Source organism: Lolium rigidum, chromosome 3 (assembly GCF_022539505.1).
Source record: "Lolium rigidum isolate FL_2022 chromosome 3, APGP_CSIRO_Lrig_0.1, whole genome shotgun sequence".
Lineage (NCBI taxonomy): Eukaryota > Viridiplantae > Streptophyta > Magnoliopsida > Poales > Poaceae > Lolium > Lolium rigidum.
Window position 1 is genome coordinate 376,613,969 of NC_061510.1, and position 16,540 is coordinate 376,630,508.

Below are 16,540 nucleotides of genomic sequence, written 5' to 3' on the forward strand. Positions count from 1 at the left end.
GTTGCTTCGTCAAGAAAAGGCTAACGTGCCCAATTATCCAGTGCTCTCAGGTACAATTTGCTAATCTAAGATACAAAGGTAAAAACATATATTTTCGAGGAGAGGCCGGCAAGAATGAAAGCTCTTTCTTTTTAGAAGTATGCATAACAAGAGAAAAAATATGTTTTTTCATGTATAGAACACAATTTGTTGTTTACATGTTATAAACGACAAGTTGAACCAGACTACAAAACTGATCACCGAGACAAAACTCTGACTGAATCAACACCAATAACTATCCAATCTAAACATTGGGATCAATTCGAATGTAAATGGGTTAAAACATCCTTATCTGACGGCTATAAATGTGAGAATTAACTATTTCTAAATTCTATGTCAACTAGTACCCTCTACAAAATACTAACTCAATATCAGTGCATTACTTGATAATTTATATGAAAATATTATTTAACTTGGTTTGTTATTTCAATGGGAAGGGAGATATTCTAACATATTCAGAAGTGATATATAAAAAGAAAAAAACCAATGCATGTTGAGCGAACGAACCTAATCAAGCACGATAGCTCGACGGTCTCTACACCACGAACCTCCTATAGCTTGATCCTATAGAATATACCCATAAATGTTACTATAAGCTAACCGTGGCATACCCAGAAGGCCATAAGTGATACACTCCAATGTGGCATACCTAGATTTTAGGGATACACATACTTCAATGGTATGTTGATTTTCTTCTGAAACATTATAAGTGATTTTTAGTAAGTGTCATGGTTTTCTTTTAAATATAAGTTTTTTTTGACGCTCCTTTTATGTGGCTTATTTAAAATTTAATTAAGGTAAAATCATGATAATTGTTATGAATCCGAGAGTGATAGCACGGTATAGCCACGAAAAAATGACATTCAAAACATGGCAGTAAACAACACTACAGAGAAATAATCATCTTTTTCCCTTTCCTCCGTGGTTCGTGATCTGGGTATGTCGCGATTAGCAGCATTTTTGGTATATTCTGGTTTGGAAAGCAAGACTTACGATTGCTATTTCCTTGTTTTTCCTAGCACGATTTACCAGTTTTCTGCCCTTCCTTTGTCCGTGATATACTTGCGTGGAAGCACGTAGCTTTGCCGTCCGGCGTCGGCGAAAATACAGAATGCAATATAGCGCAGTGCTCTTCGTCTGAGTGAGAATCGAAAAACTACAGATGATTTCAGAGAAGGTAGACAAAATTTGGACAGCACTATAGATTTCAGATTTCAAGCTTAGCAAAATCCTCATCAAAAATTAATTCGTATAACTAGCTTACACGGGGGGCTAAGGCCGATCAAATCCTCCTGAATTTATTTTTCGATTCCCGCTCACTCGCTCATTGATGGCACACTACGTACGGAAAAGAAAGAAATCCTAGTAATTCCTAGCTGTCTGTGACGGGCTTGGTGGTGAGTCCGTAGCCGAATGGGAAGAGCGGGTCGTAGAGCTTGTCGCCGTAGTTCATTGGCAGCTGGTCGACGGACCTGAACCAGGTGCGCGGCAGCTTCCCCGTGAAGCCGTAGTCCCCGAAGAGCACGTCGGCGACGCCGTGGCCCTCGGTTCCCGGCAGCCACGCGGCGACGAAGGCGTCCATGGTGTCGAGGTAGGGCTCGATGACGAGCGGCCGTCCGGACACGAGGACCACGACGCACTTGACGAGCTCGCAGACGTCCCTGATGACGTCGGGCCCCGGGGACGGGATGGTGAGGTTCTGGTTGTCGCCGGCGGTCTCGGCGTATGGCGGCTCGCCCACCACCACCACGGCGTAGTCGTACTCCTCCTTGCTCTTGGAGATGGAGTCCTTGTCCGGGTGCTCCGTGAAGTCGATGATCGTCTTGTTGCTCACGGCCGACTTGACCGCCTCCAGGATCGTGGTACCTGCATGTCCGCGTCGACATCGACAGTTCAGTGTCAAAGAAGACAGAGGAACATATCGGATCATGAGATTAATTTGTGAGTCATGCGTACCTTGGCCGGTGATGTTGTTTCCGGCGTGTCCCTGCCACGTGTTGGTCCAGCCGCCGCACTGGAGGCCGAGGTCGTGGGCGTGGCTACCGGCGACGAGGATCTTCTTGGCATTCTTGGACAGCGGCACCACCGGCGCCCCATCCTTCTTGCCGTTCTTGAGCAGCACGAGCGACTTGCGGACGGCGTCCCGCGCGAGCTCACGGTGCGACTTGCTGCCGAGGTGCTCGGTGAGGCGGCGGTCGGGCAGGGGGTCCTCGAAGAGGCCCATGGTGAACTTGACCCTGAGGATCCGGCTGACGGCGTCGTTAATCCGGTCCATCTTGATGGTGCCGTTCTTGGCCTGCGAGATGACGTCGGCGACGAACTCGGTGTAGTCGTAGGGCACCATGACCATGTCGATGCCGGCGTGGAGCGTCTCCTGGATGGAGTGGTAGTAGTGCTGGTGCGGCGGATTCGTGATCTTGTCCACCGCCTGCCAGTCCGTGATCACGAACCCCTGTATATGCACGGACAAATTAAGTTAGTTCGTTCAGGTCGATCACAAATTCAGCCCAATCAAATTGTCGTCAGAAGAAAATGCAGATGAGTGAATTACCCTGAAGTGCATCCTTTCCTTGAGGAGCTGGGTGATGAGGAACTTGTTCTCGTGCATCTTGACGCCGTTCCAGCTGGAGTAGGAGATCATGATGGAGGAGATGCCCTTGATGACGGCGTCGTCATAGGGCGGCATGTGGATGCGCATGAGGTCGTGGAAGCTCATCACCGTGTTGTTCTCGTTGATCCCACGCTTCGTCCCGCCGTCGCCGACGTAGTGCTTGGCGCAGCCGGCCACGTTCTTGGACCCGGCCACGACGGGGACGCCCTTGGGGTGCCGACTGGAGACGTCGCCCTGCAGTCCGGTTACCACGGACGCCGTCATCAGCTGCACCAGCTTCGTGTCCTCGCTGAAGCTCTCGTAGCACCGGCCCCATCTCGGATCACGGCAAACCTGCACGCATCGCAAACACACATATGTAGAGGTTGATTAATCCTCCATAATGTATACTGTATGACAAATGATGGATGGATTAGTTACCGCGACGCATGGCGCGAAGGCGTAGGGGATGCCGGTGGCCCTGGTCTCCAGCGCCGTGGCCCGGCCGATGAGCTTGACGAGGCTGGCGTCCCTGGTGGCGCCCAGGCCGATGTTGTGAGGGAAGATGGTGGCGTTGTAGGCGTTGTTGTTGCCGTGCACGGCGTCGATGCCGTAGATGATGGGGATGCCGAGGCGGGTCTTGAGCGCCGCCTTCTGCATCTTGGTGATCATCTGCTGCCACGTCGCCGCCGACGCCTTCTCCGACGGCGGGCTGCCGCCGCCGCTCAGCACGCTCCCTGCAGCAATCACACCCACGTCCGAACGCATTAAATTAGGAGACGAACAAGATCGCCAGCGAGGAATCAGAGCAAAAGAATTAGGATCGATCATTGCGTCGACGGATCACGTACCGACGAAGTACTTCTGGATGACGGTGGAGGAGGCGTTGGCGCGCTCGATCTGCGTCATCTGGCCGATCTTCTCCTCGAGCGTCATGCGGCTGACGAGATCCGCCACGCGCTCCTGGATCGGCTGCTTCGGGTCCTTGTACTTGACGTACGCCGCCCCGGCCACCGAGGTACCGGCCGCAGCAACAAGGAGGAGGAGGAGGCACGCCACCCTGGCCGCCGCCGGCGAGAAGCCCTTCCTGGGAACCAGCATTGCCATTTTCAAACTGTAGCGAAGAACTGAGTGAGATGAGGACTGATGAGGAGTGACGGAGGGAGCTGGTGAATTTATAGTGCGGGATGCAGGAGAAGAGAGTACGTGGAGGTGACCGTTTCCACGGTGGTTATCTGATCTCTTGGCATTCGTTGCATGCGGCTCGGTCTTGCGCCGAGGGCGAGCCATGCGCATCGATGGAGCAGTTGCAACAAATCGAGGGAAGGGCGCTTCCCTAGGTCCTGCATTTCCTCGGCCCAAATTGTGTATTCGTTGCATTTGGCGGCCCGGAATGCCCATTACGGCTATTCTATTGTTCTCAAAAGGAAAAAAAAAATTACCATACAGATGTTCTAAGTAAAAAAAATATTCAGGGGGAAAAACGTGCCACACGTCACAAACTCACAATCGCGTGGCGGCTATATGCACTTAAATATACCATTGAAGTTCCAGTTTATCACTTGCTCCGTTTTAAAGTATAGTGCATGAGAGCTTTGTTCTAAGACAAGCTTTGTAAATTTGATGAATTATATATACTCCTGTATTGTAGGTATTTTTTATATACAATACAATATATTTTGTATTGTGGGTATTGCTATTTTTTCGTAAGTTTGGCGAAATTTTGTGAATATTGAGTTAGAATAGACCTAACATACAATACCAAAAGTATCAGCAATTTCTTGCTTATTGAGGCACTTACATGAGCTGAAATAGGATGTGATGGTGGTGAAGGATTTTTAGCAGCAGTGAAGTACAATAATTTGTGTATTTTCTCTAAAACTAAAAATAAGAACAAAGGGGGTCTGGATTCAGTAATTAGCATAGAATCTGATTGGAATTTAATACTTGAGTTGTGGGTGTTCAATCCTTCCCCGCGGAATATAATTTAAATTACCTCGTCTGCTCTTTAGAAAAAAGCAAGAAATAATTTTTTTTTTATAAATCCGAGTTATCCAAAACGCAATTATGCTCCCTTGTAAAACAATGCCAAAAAAACTTATTAATGGTCCTACAGGTGCACATGCTTGTTTTATAGTTTAGCAAAAGTATTTCCGCTTATTTGTTTAACCTACCAAGGGCGTCTTTGGAATGACTAGTTTTGCAAAAGTATTTCCGCTTATGTGTGTAACAAGTGATGTTTTTGGGGATTTTAGCAATATGTAAAAATGAACTAGTGATATGCAAGAATTAAGGAAATAATGTAAAATTAGAGAGGCACTTAACTAAGAATGTGTAGGATTGGTAACTGGGATATGGTTCACATGATCATGTAGAGAGATGTGCTAATCATATGCCTCATATTTAAATAAACATACTAACTCTTAAGTGCCTGTGGACATATGAGATACAATGTTATGCGTGGATATCCTATTGTGACTCATTTTGCTTTATGTCTTAAATCTTATGCTGTGTTTGGATGCACTGAATTGAGCTCCGAATTGAATTGGCAATGGAATACCAAATCAACCAATTCAATGGAATACCATAATTGTTGTTTGGATGCGCATGGCATTTGTTTGCAGAATCAATAGAACAATGGAATTCTAAAACCTGTTTGGATGCACATTGTGTGGAATTGATTTTTTTTACTTTGAACAATATATATTGTGTAATATGAATGAAAATAAACATGTACATCCGAATGTTTCAATAATATTTGTCACATAACATGTTTTATTTCGAGATGAACAAAAAAACAGAAAAATATCCAGAAAAAATGAGTTGGATCTGGATCGGGAGGCAGCAGTGCCACCTTCGTCGGTGGCGTCGACCCAGGGCTACACCGCCGACCTCCCCGAGGAGCTCCTGGCCGTCGTCTTTGGCCTGCTCGGCTCCGGCGACCGCAAGCGCTGCTCCCTCGTGTGTCGCCGCTGGCTCGCCGCCGAGGCCGCCTCGCGCCTCCGCCTCGCCCTCGACGCGCGGGCCTCTCTCCTCGCCGCGGCCCTCGGGACACTCGACCGCTTCTCCGCCGTCTCCAACCTCGCGCTCAAGTGCGACCGCCGCGCCGAGAGCGTCGGCGACCCGACCCTGGTCCTCGTCGCGCACCGCCTCGGCCCCGGCCTGCGCCGCCTCAACCTCCGCTCCCTCCGCGCCGTAACCGATGTCGGGGTCGACGCGCTCACCTCCGCCGCCGTTAACCTCCGCAAGCTCTCCGTCGGGTCGTGCGCGGGCAGGAGCGAGGCGGGCATGAGCGAAGCGTTCCTCGGCTCTCCAATTCAGAGCCAATACAGAGGTCTGACCCTCTGAATTGGTACCCAGGTAAGTTAGCCGCGCGGGGTGTGCCCTCGGAATTGGTCCGACGATTCCAGGATCCAATACCGAGCGCAACCAAACAACGGAATTCGGCTATTTGTACCTCAATTCCAATTCCGAGCCTCAGTTTAGTGCAACCAAACAGAGCATTAGGGCTTTCTATTTTTGTGCCCTCGGGTTCTTAGTTGTACTCAGTTTTCCCCAGCTCCTTTGTTTTTTCTCAGTTTTCCCCAAGCCCTTATCTGAAACCCATAGAAGGAGCTCGGACGGTAGGATTCCTGTTTAGTTGACCGTTTCGTGCTGACGTGTGGGGCCGCGTCATGTGGGGCTGGTAGAAAGGGACCGCGTGGGACAGGACGAGACCACGTTTGGTTGTACGTGAGCAGGAGCTGGGTTTTGTCTCTCTCGGCCCAAATTGGCATCCCTTTCACCTTTTCCCTCGCGCTCTCTCTCTCTCTTTTCACCAAATTAGTATCAAATCTAGAGAAGCTTATATTTCTATCTTTTTCTTCAATTATTGTTGCCTTTTGGCCCTCGTTTTTTCGCCCAATATGGTAACAAATCTAGAAGCTAGTATATGATAAATTCACAGCAACATAATAAAGCACGAAAACTAAGTATAATACATAAACTGCAAACAACAGCCAAAAGCAGCCAATAACGATGTTAATGTTCACGACAAACTAAGCTGAAAATAATACAAGACGCAATGTATGGCCAACATGAAGACTAGGATACCCCAGGATGAATGAATCTATTCTTCATTCGGCATATATTTCTTCGTCGCTCCATTCTTGTATCTGAAGGAAATATTCATTGAACTCCTTCCGTCTGCAGTGTGCAGCCAATACATCCTCCAAAGGGTATGGCCTTTGTTCATTTCTTAGACCGTAGTTTTCTAATCTATCCACACGTAGTGGCCACTCATCCCATGCCTTTATATCATCAAAGTACTCTCTGATATAACCCAAATCCGTGTAGTAGATGCAGCCAGGTCGAAGTGTCGGGTGCACTCTGGTGTGGACGGAGATACACCGGAGATAATGGACGAAGAAGGCACGACTGCCAATGTTATTGACCGCATGGAGAGAGCGGCTCGCAATGTCCACACGGTACACCAATGGTGCTTGACCTTCCTCCAAATACATGTTGTCCAACAACACAAGCAGCAGATCACCATCCGACTTCACAAGGTAGAACTTGCGATTTCCAAGTTCTGGAAATAAAAATAGTGTCTCCATGTTGACAGTGCTCGCGCGCTGCTCTAACTAGACATTGTTGTTGCACACTAATTTTTCGGACTCAAAATTGTCCACAACTATTGCATACAGTTCACCATTGAACGGGGTAATGCAACGCGAACATATTGCTCGATCGAAAATCTTCCTTCTCCCTAATCTTCATCTATACCCTTAGTTGGAGTGCTCCCATCGACCCAAGCAATTTCCTCCGAGTAATGTATGGAAACGACGACCATAGTCGGGGACTTCATTACAGCGACTGACTCCACAAAAACAGATGGCATTTACGCCTCAAACATAGTGTTCAATGTCTTTGTGAGTGGGTTCAGAAGCCGTATCTTGTGCGGGTGGTTCTTCTGGGCAAGCACGATTACGCCACGGCAAAAGCCGATGAAGTAGTATCTAAAAGATATTGATGAAGATAACTTTAAGCACTAAGATGTTTACGGTTGAAAATAAAATAGATAATTTGAACCTTGCATGAACTTCCGTTAGATCGATGGTGATGTAGCGGGATGTGCGGAGGTGGAGGAAGGTGAACTCAGCGGCGCGTGGAAGATACGGCTTCTGAACCCACTCACAAAGACATTGAACACTTAGGTAAACCTAAGCGCCATTCGTGTAGGTGCACGTCGGGCTTAGGTAAACCTGAGCGCCAATTTTCACAAACTTGCCTCAAAGCAGAGTAGGTGTCCACGTACTCCTCTTTCGCCAGTAAGCAGTCGCCAATCTTGTGAAGTGGTCCGTCAGCCGTGAGAGAGGCCTAATTCACGGAGGTGCCGCGCTTGGATGCGCCGCCCTCGGCGGCGACGGGCTCAGCGGCGGCGGCATCGAATGCGATGGGCTCGGCGGCGACGGGCTCGGATGCGACGGGCTCGGAGGCGATGGGCTCGGAGGTGACGGGCTCGGGGGCGACGGCCGCTAGCGCATTCTTCTTCTCCATCGCCGGCAGGGGAGCGCGCGTAGGGCGGTTGGGGTTTTTTCCTTCGATTTGGAGAAGTTGATGTGACGTGAGAGGCGTGGTTGCGTACGTGAGGGAGAGAGGGGCTCTGTATAAGCACGTAACGGTTGTTCTCGACAGTTTCTCAAAAAAACTAGACGTTTGGTCTCAACACGCGCACCGCCTAACCGCTGCGCATCGCGACACGCGTCCGTGGTTACGTGCCCTCAGTTCTACCCTCGAGTCTTACACTGGAAAAATATATGTACTCGGTTTTCCCCTCGAGTACTAATACTATCTAGTGCAATATACTCAGTTATACCCTCAAGTGGCTGGTCAACTGAGAGTTAACAAATGAGATTAAGTTATCTAATTGAGTCATTTCATGTGCAAAAAAATCCAAAAAAGATAAACCATAGTGGCACTTACTCATGGAGTCTTCTTAAGCGACCTGCCACGGTGGGAACCATAACAATCATAGATAAATCAAGTTTTACCATAAATTTCCACTTCTCAAATCACCTAGTAGCTAGCTATGAAGGTGCATGGCTTTTCACAATAAGCCCTTCCCAAAACAGCTTTTCTCAAAACATGCTTTGTCTGAATGAGGCCACAATTTTCACACTCATGTATATTTGTAGTGCAAATAGTTTAAGGTAGGCCAAGATGGGATTAATTGTATAAAACACACATTTTCCATTTATTAAATCTCATATTTGAATCTCTTAGTCTGTTTACTACTCACGTGCCCTTGGTTTCTTGATACTACTCAGTTTTGCCCTCTCCCTTCACAAATTCTCACAGACGCCCAACCTTGTCCCGATTGGTCTAGCCCTTGTCACGCGGATCGTGCCCACCGACCGTTGATCGTATGATCTAACGGGCAGGATAACCCCTCTCTCTCTCTCTGATCGGGGCCACCACCCTCTATCTCTCTCTCTCTCGGCATTTAGGCACTATAAACTCGTTTAGGCATTACTTTTCACGCAAAAAATGATAAACCATCACCAATTTCTTGTGGCCATTACTTTTCACGCAAAAAGTGATAAACCATCACCGATTTGTTTTAGCCATTACTTTTCACGCAAAAATTGATAAACTTTTCACGCAAAACTATGATCATTAATTTGGTCAAACCAATATAATTTATATGCCTAAAAAATTATACCATTGGATTCATATGCAAAAGAAGTTTTCAACGATATAATGTTTGTGATATATATTTCATATTTTGTTGACCAAATTAATGGTCAAAGTTCTTCTCAAATCACGAAATCTGCTTATAAACCGGTATGGAGGAGTAGCCATTACTTTTCCTGCAAAAAATGATAAACCATCACCGATTTCTTGTAGCCATTACTTTTCACGCAAAAAATGATAAATCATCACCAATTTGTTGTAGGCATTATTTTCACGCAAAAAATGATAAACCATCACCGATTTCTTGTAGCCATTACTTTTCACGCAAAAATAATAAACCATCACCAATTTCTTGTAGCCATTACTTGTCGTCGTGGCGAACAGACAGATGCCATGGGATGGCTTAAGTTGGGGCCGAGTTGGGCGCTAGAGGATTCGGGGGAGGGTTTTTGATCAGATAGGATGAACTTCCGGATGCTTTCCTCAAGAACTTGGCCAAGGCCAGAGGTAGAAGAAGAAAGACACACGGAAGAACTCTATTCTAGATCTCTCTATTCCATGATCAAACAAGGTTATAGGTTTTAGGATACACCTATCTCTATTGCTCGTCGTGAACGTGCCCGCGAAGGAGCATGCCCCCTCTCCTTATATAGGGGAGAGGGTGGCTTACAGGGGAAGAAACCCTAATGGCATCTTTGAACAGACAAACTACTTTACAAAGCTACTTTAATCATAGGTGACGCCGGTATCTTCTTTAATCGGGAGGCTGATGTCCTCCGGTTGCTTTTTGCGTCACCTTTGTCTTTTACGTCATGGCTTCGTTTAAAGCTACTTTGTCTTCTAGCTCCCGAGAGAATCTTTGACCGATCTTGCCGATGTACTACGATGTAGCTTATACCGGTAATCCGGTATCTTCTTAGCTCATTCCGGCATACCCCTTCTGGGCATAGCGGTATAGGTTTCCTTAGCCAAATGCTTAAGTTCACAGTCCGGATTAAACTTTAAACCGGTATCTTGATAGCCCAAACCATCCGGTTTGGCATGCCTTTGGCATACCGGGGGTCATCCCCCAACATTAGTCCCCGAAGCTGGTATAGTCCGGTGGATTTTATCCAACGGGCCATGCCAGGTTCCTATCTCACAAGGTTCCGGTTTAACCTTTCCGGCACTGATGACCCACAAGTATAGGGGATCGCAACAGTCTTCGAGGGAAGTAAAACCCAAATTTATTGATTCGACACAAGGGGAGGTAAAGAATACTTATAAGCCTTAACAACTGAGTTGTCAATTCAGCTGCACCTGGAAAAGCACTAGTAACAGGGGTGATGTGAAAGTAGCGATAATATGAGAGCAGTAGTAACGAGTAACACAGCAACATGATAATAGCAATATGAGAGCAATGGTACCGGAAAATAGTTGACATGTAGAACGAGTATATGATGATGAAAGATGGACCGGGGTTCCCAGCTATCTACACTAGTGGCAACTCTCCAATAACAAGTGTTGGGTGAACAAATTACGATCGGGCAATTGATAAGATTGAAATAGCATTAAAACAGAATATCAAGATCATTAATCATGTAGGCATGTTTTCCAATAATAGTCGTACGTGCTCGCAATGAGAAACTTGCACAACATCTTTTGTCCTACCAGCCGGTGGCAGCCGGGCCTCAAGGGAAACTACTCGGATATTAAGGTACTCCTTTTAATAGAGCACCGGAGCAAAGCATTAACACTCCGTGAAAACATGTGTCCCTCACATCACCGCCATCCCCTCCGGTTGTCCCGATTTCGTCACTTCGGGGCCTTTGGTTCCGGACGGTGACATGTGCATACAACTTGTAGATACAATCTAAGCAATAATTATAGAGCTCAAATCTAAGATCATGCCACTCGGGCCCTAGTGACAAGCATTAAGCATAACAAGATTGCAGCAACAATAACTTCATAAACTTTGTAGATAGACAATCATAACGTAACAATCCATCGGATCCCGACAAACACAACACCGATTACATCGGATGAATCTCAATCATGTAAGGCAGCTCATGAGATCATTGTATTGAAGTACATGGGGGAGAGAATACCAACTAGCTACAGCTAGAACCCGTAGTCCATGGGGGAACTACTCACGGAGCATGATGGAGGCGATGGCGTTGATGGAGATGGCTTCCGGGGGCACTTCCCCGTCCCGGCAGGGTGCCGGGATAGAGACTTCTGTCCCCCGAATTGGAGTTTCGCGATGGCGGCGGCGCCCCTGGAGTCTTTCTGGAGTTTCGTCAAGTGGTACGGTGTTTTTAGGTCGAAAGGGGTTAAATAGGCGAAGAGGCGGCGCAGGAGGGCTGACAGGGTGGCCTCCTCATAGGGGGGCGCGGCCTGGGGCTAGCCCGCGCGGCCCACCCTCCCGGTGGCCCCTCGGCTCTCCTCCGACTCTTCTTCGGTGTTCTGGATGCTTCCGGGAAAAATAAGATCTTTGGCGTTGATTTCGTCCAATTCCGAGAATATTGCCCGAACAGCCTTTCCGGAACCAAAAACAGCGAGAAAACGAGAACTGGCACTGTGGCATCTTGTTAATAGGTTAGTTCCGGAAAACGCATAAAAACATCATAAAGTGCAAGCAAAACATGTAAGTATTGTCATAAAACAAGCATGGAACGACAGAAATTATGGATACGTCGGGGACGTATCAGCATCCCCAGCTTAGTTCTCGCTCGTCCCGAGCGAGTAAACGATAAAAAGAATAATTTCGTAGTGACATGCTACTTACATAACCTTGATCATACTATTACAAAGCATATGAAATGAATGAAGTGACTCAAAGCAATGATCTATAGTTGCTAACAAGTATATAACATATAGCAAAACTTTTCATGAATAATACTTTCAAGACAAGCATCAAAAGTCTTGCGCAAGAGTTAACTCATAAAGCAATAAGTTCAAAGTAAAGGCATCGAAGCAACACAAAGGAAGATATAAGTTTCAGCGATTGCTTTCAACTTTCAACATGCATATCTCATGGATATTTGTCAACACAAAGTAATATGATGAATGCAAATAAGCAAGTATGTAAGAATCAATGCACAGTTGACACAAGTGTTTGCTTCTAAGATGGAAAGAAGTAGGTAAACTGACTCAACATAAAGTAAAAGAAAGGCCCTTCGCAGAGAAAGCATCGATTGCTATATTTGTGCTAGAGCTTGGGTTTTGAAAACATAGAGAGAGCATAAAAGTAAAGTTTTGAGAGGTGTTTGTTGTTGTCAACGAATGGTAGTGGGCACTCTAACCCCCTTGCTAGACAAACCTTCAAGAGCGGCTCCCATGAATTATTTTTATTTTTGGGTGGCACTCCTTCCAACCTTTCTTTCACAAACCATGGCTAACCGAATCCTCGGGTGCCTGCCAACAATCTCATACCATGAAGGAGTGCCCTTTTATTTTAGTTTTATTATGATGATGACACTCCCCCAACCTTTGCTTACACAAGCCATGGCTAACCGAATCCTCGGGTGCCAGTCCAACAATCACATACCATGGAGGAGTGTCTATTTTGGTTAATTAATTTGGGACCGGGAATCCCATTGCCAGCTCTTTTTGCAAAATTATTGGATAAGCGGATGAAGCCACTAGTCCATTGGTGAAAGTTGCCCAACAAGATTGAAAGATAAACACCACATACTTCCTCATGAGCTATAAAACATTGACACAAATTGAGAAGCATTTTGAATTGTTTAAAGGTAGCACTCAAGCAATTTACTTTGGAATGGCAGGAAATACCACATAGTAGGTAGGTATGGTGGACACAAATGGCATAGTGGTTGGCTCACGGATTTGGATGCATGAGAAGTATTCCCTCTCGATACAAGGCTTAGGCTAGCAAGGTTGTTTGAAGCAAACACAAGTATGAACCGGTACAGACAAAACTTACATAAGAACATATTGCAAGCATTATAATACTCTACACTGTCTTCCTTGTTGCTCAAACACTTTTACCAGAAAATATCTAGACCTTAAGAGACACCAATCATGCAAACCAATTTTAACAAGCTCTACGGTAGTTCTCCACTAATAGGTTTAAACTACATGCAAAAACTTATGATCTACTTGAGAGCTCAAAACAATTGCCAAGTATCAAATTATTCAAGACATATGAGGCATTTTCTTTTCCCAACCAAATAAAGATAAATATTGTAGCTTCCAACTTTTATTCATTGAACATTAAAAGTAAAACGAAGAACAAGTGTTCATATGAAAAAGCGGAGCGTGTCTCTCTCCCAAACAAGGATTGCTAGGATCCATCTTTATTCAAACACAAACAAAAATAAAAACACACATACGCTCCAAGTAAAGCACATAAGATGTGACCGAATAAAAATATAGTTTCAATAGAAGAAACCTGATAAGTTGATGAAGAAGGGGATGCCTTGGGCATCCCCAAGCTTAGACGCTTGAGTCTTCTTGAAATATGCAGGGATGAACCACGGGTGCATCCCCAAGCTTAGACTTTTCACTCTTCTTGATCATATATCATCCTCCTCTCTTGACCCTTGAAAACTTCCTTCACACCAAACTTCTCATAAACTTCATTAGAGGGGTTAGTACTCAAAAAACTTGAATCCACCTTGGTCCTGTAGTGACACATTGCAAGAACTCAATAAAACATTAGCTACAGCTCTCCACGTCTAGAAAGCCTCACATAAAGTCCACAAGAGACAATGCAAAAACAGAGACAGAATCTGCCAAAACAGAACAGCCAGTAAACACGAATTTTTACGGGGTACTTCCGTTGCTCAAATCAGAAAACTCAAAACTAATGAAAGTTGCGTACATATCTGAGGATCACGCACGTAAATTGGCAGATTTTTCTGAGTTTCCTACAGAGAAATTTGCCCAGATTCGTGACAGATAGAAATCTGTTGCTGCGCAGGAATCCAAATCTAGTATCAACCTTCGATTAGAGGCTTCACTTGGCACAACAAAACACAAAACTAAGATAAGGAGAGGTTGCTACAGTAGTAAACAACTTCCAAGACACAAATATAAAACAAAGTACTGTAGCAAAATAACACATGGGTTATCTCCCAAGAAGTTCTTTTCTTTATAGCCATTAAGATGGGCTCAGCAGTTTTAAATGATGCACTCGCAAGAAATAGTATTTGAAGCAAAAGAGAGCATCAAAAAGCAAATTCAAAACACATTTAAGTCTAACCCACTTCCTATGCATAGGAATCTTGTACACAAATAAATTCATGAAGAACAAAGTGATAAACATAAGTAGATAGAACAAGTGTAACTTCAGCAATTTCAGCATATAGAGAGGTGTATTAGTACCATGAAAATTTCTACAACCATATTTTCCTCTCTCATAATAATTTTCAGTAGCTTCATGAACAAACTCAACAATATAACTATCACATGCAGCATACTCTTCATGATTTCCAAACACATAATTTTTATCAAGCTCAAATATAGTAGGATCAAAACTTCCAAACTCACTTTTATCAATAATATAACAAGGTGATCGATCAATCTCAAGAGATATAGGACTCTTAAATAAAGTCAATACTTTTCCAATCCCATTTTCATTAGTAGTACAATTAATATTATCAAGTAACATAGGACCATCATCTAGAGCTTTATCATAAACATTTGCCAAGCAAAATTCTTTAGTACCATGCATTTCGACATCGAGCACAAACAAAGCATTATCATAAGATTTATCAAAGTAGCATGGATTATCATATATAACAAGTAGCATAATTATTCTCACAAGTTTTACTTATAGGTAATATTTCAAGAGAATCCACAGGAACATAACATTCAACCTCTTTCGGTAAGCATGGAGGACAATCAAATAGTGTAAGAGATAAAGAGTTACTCTCATTAGAAGGTTGGCATGGGTAGCTAATCCACTCTTCCTCCTTTTGTTCATCACTCTCCTCTTCTTTTTCATCCAATGAGCTTTCAGGTTCATCAATTTCCTCCTCTTTTTCATCCAATGAGCTTTCAGGTTTGTCAATTTCTTCTTCCACCGGTTCCTGCAAATTGTGAGTGCATTCTTGTGCATTAATGTGTCTCTCTTTATAATCAAGGATATACGGATTACTACTGTAGCATTCTATACAAGAATTAAGGATAGTAGAGACATAATCTTTAAGGTCCTTACAAATAGCACAAGTTTCATAATTCTCAACCATGAAGGATTCTATCTCGGAGGCTCCCATAAATAAGACAAATTGGTCTACCTCTTCGAACCCATAATGAATATAGCAATTCCGATTATAGTTCTTAATTAAAAATTCCTCACTAGAGCCACATTGAAATTTAAGATGTTTAGTATCCTGTTGAGAGCAACAGTTTATATCATGGCGTCTAAGCAAGATTCTAGCCATTGTATTCAATTTTTCTATCATAGCACTCATTATTCTACCATTTCTTGATTCTCTATAATTATTATAACATTCTATAAGCTCCAAGTAGGTTGTTGGTTCTCCCATAACAGCAGTTTTTAATTTTTAGGTTTTTCAAATTTTTATGGATTTTCGGGTATATAGGGAAAATAAAACTAGACAGAAATAAACTAAGCACAAATAAACTAGACAGAAATAAACTAGCAAGACAAAATAAAATAAAAGCGGAGAGAGAGGTAGAGTGTACTCCCAGGTGAACTTATGAGTAGAGCTATGCCTCCCCGGCAACGGCGCCAGAAAATAGTCTTGATGACCCACAAGTATAGGGGATCGCAACAGTCTTCGAGGGAAGTAAAACCCAAATTTATTGATTCGACACAAGGGGAGGTAAAGAATACTTATAAGCCTTAACAACCGAGTTGTCAATTCAAGCTGCACACTGGAAAAGCACTAGTAACAGGGGTGATGTGAAAGTAGCAGATAATATGAGAGCAAGATAGTAACAGTAACACAGCAACAGTAATAGCAATATGAGAGCAATGGTACCAGAAAATAGTTGACATGTAGAACGAGTATATGATGATGAAAGATGGACCGGGGTTCCCAGCTATCTACACTAGTGGCAACTCTCCAATAACAAGTGTTGGGTGAACAAATTACAGTCGGGCAATTGATAAGATTGAAATAGCATTAAAACAGAATATCAAGATCATTAATCATGTAGGCATGTTTTCCAATAATAGTCGTACGTGCTCGCAATGAGAAACTTGCACAACATCTTTTGTCCTACCAGCCGGTGGCAGCCGGGCCTCAAGGGAAACTACTGGAT

The 16,540-nt window shown here is 44.5% G+C and overlaps 1 protein-coding gene across 1 annotated transcript; it reads right to left on the reverse strand.

Annotated features, from left to right (window-relative positions):
• Positions 1-1,411: 1,411 nt before the first annotated feature.
• On the reverse strand, positions 1,412-3,978 carry LOC124697494 (beta-glucosidase BoGH3B-like). Its single transcript, XM_047230078.1, has 6 exons — positions 3,905-3,978; positions 3,481-3,638; positions 3,071-3,366; positions 2,591-2,983; positions 1,996-2,491; positions 1,412-1,905 (listed from the first exon to the last, which is right to left on the reverse strand). Exons 1-6 carry the CDS (start codon positions 3,976-3,978, stop codon positions 1,412-1,414), a joined length of 1,911 nt encoding a protein of 636 aa, XP_047086034.1.
• Between the last annotated feature and the right edge of the window lie 12,562 nt (positions 3,979-16,540).

Bases quoted from the DNA above. Each gene is read 5' to 3' on its own strand.
- LOC124697494 (XM_047230078.1), bottom strand. From the start codon at position 3,978: ATGCAGGACCTAGGGAAGCGCCCTTCCCTCGATTTGTTGCAACTGCTC. The intron at 2,984-3,070 runs GTAACTAATCCA...CGATGCGTGCAG, and splicing joins CCTTCGCGCCATGCGTCGCG to GTTTGCCGTGATCCGAGATG. The intron at 2,492-2,590 runs GTAATTCACTCA...GTGCATATACAG, and splicing joins AGGAAAGGATGCACTTCAGG to GGGTTCGTGATCACGGACTG.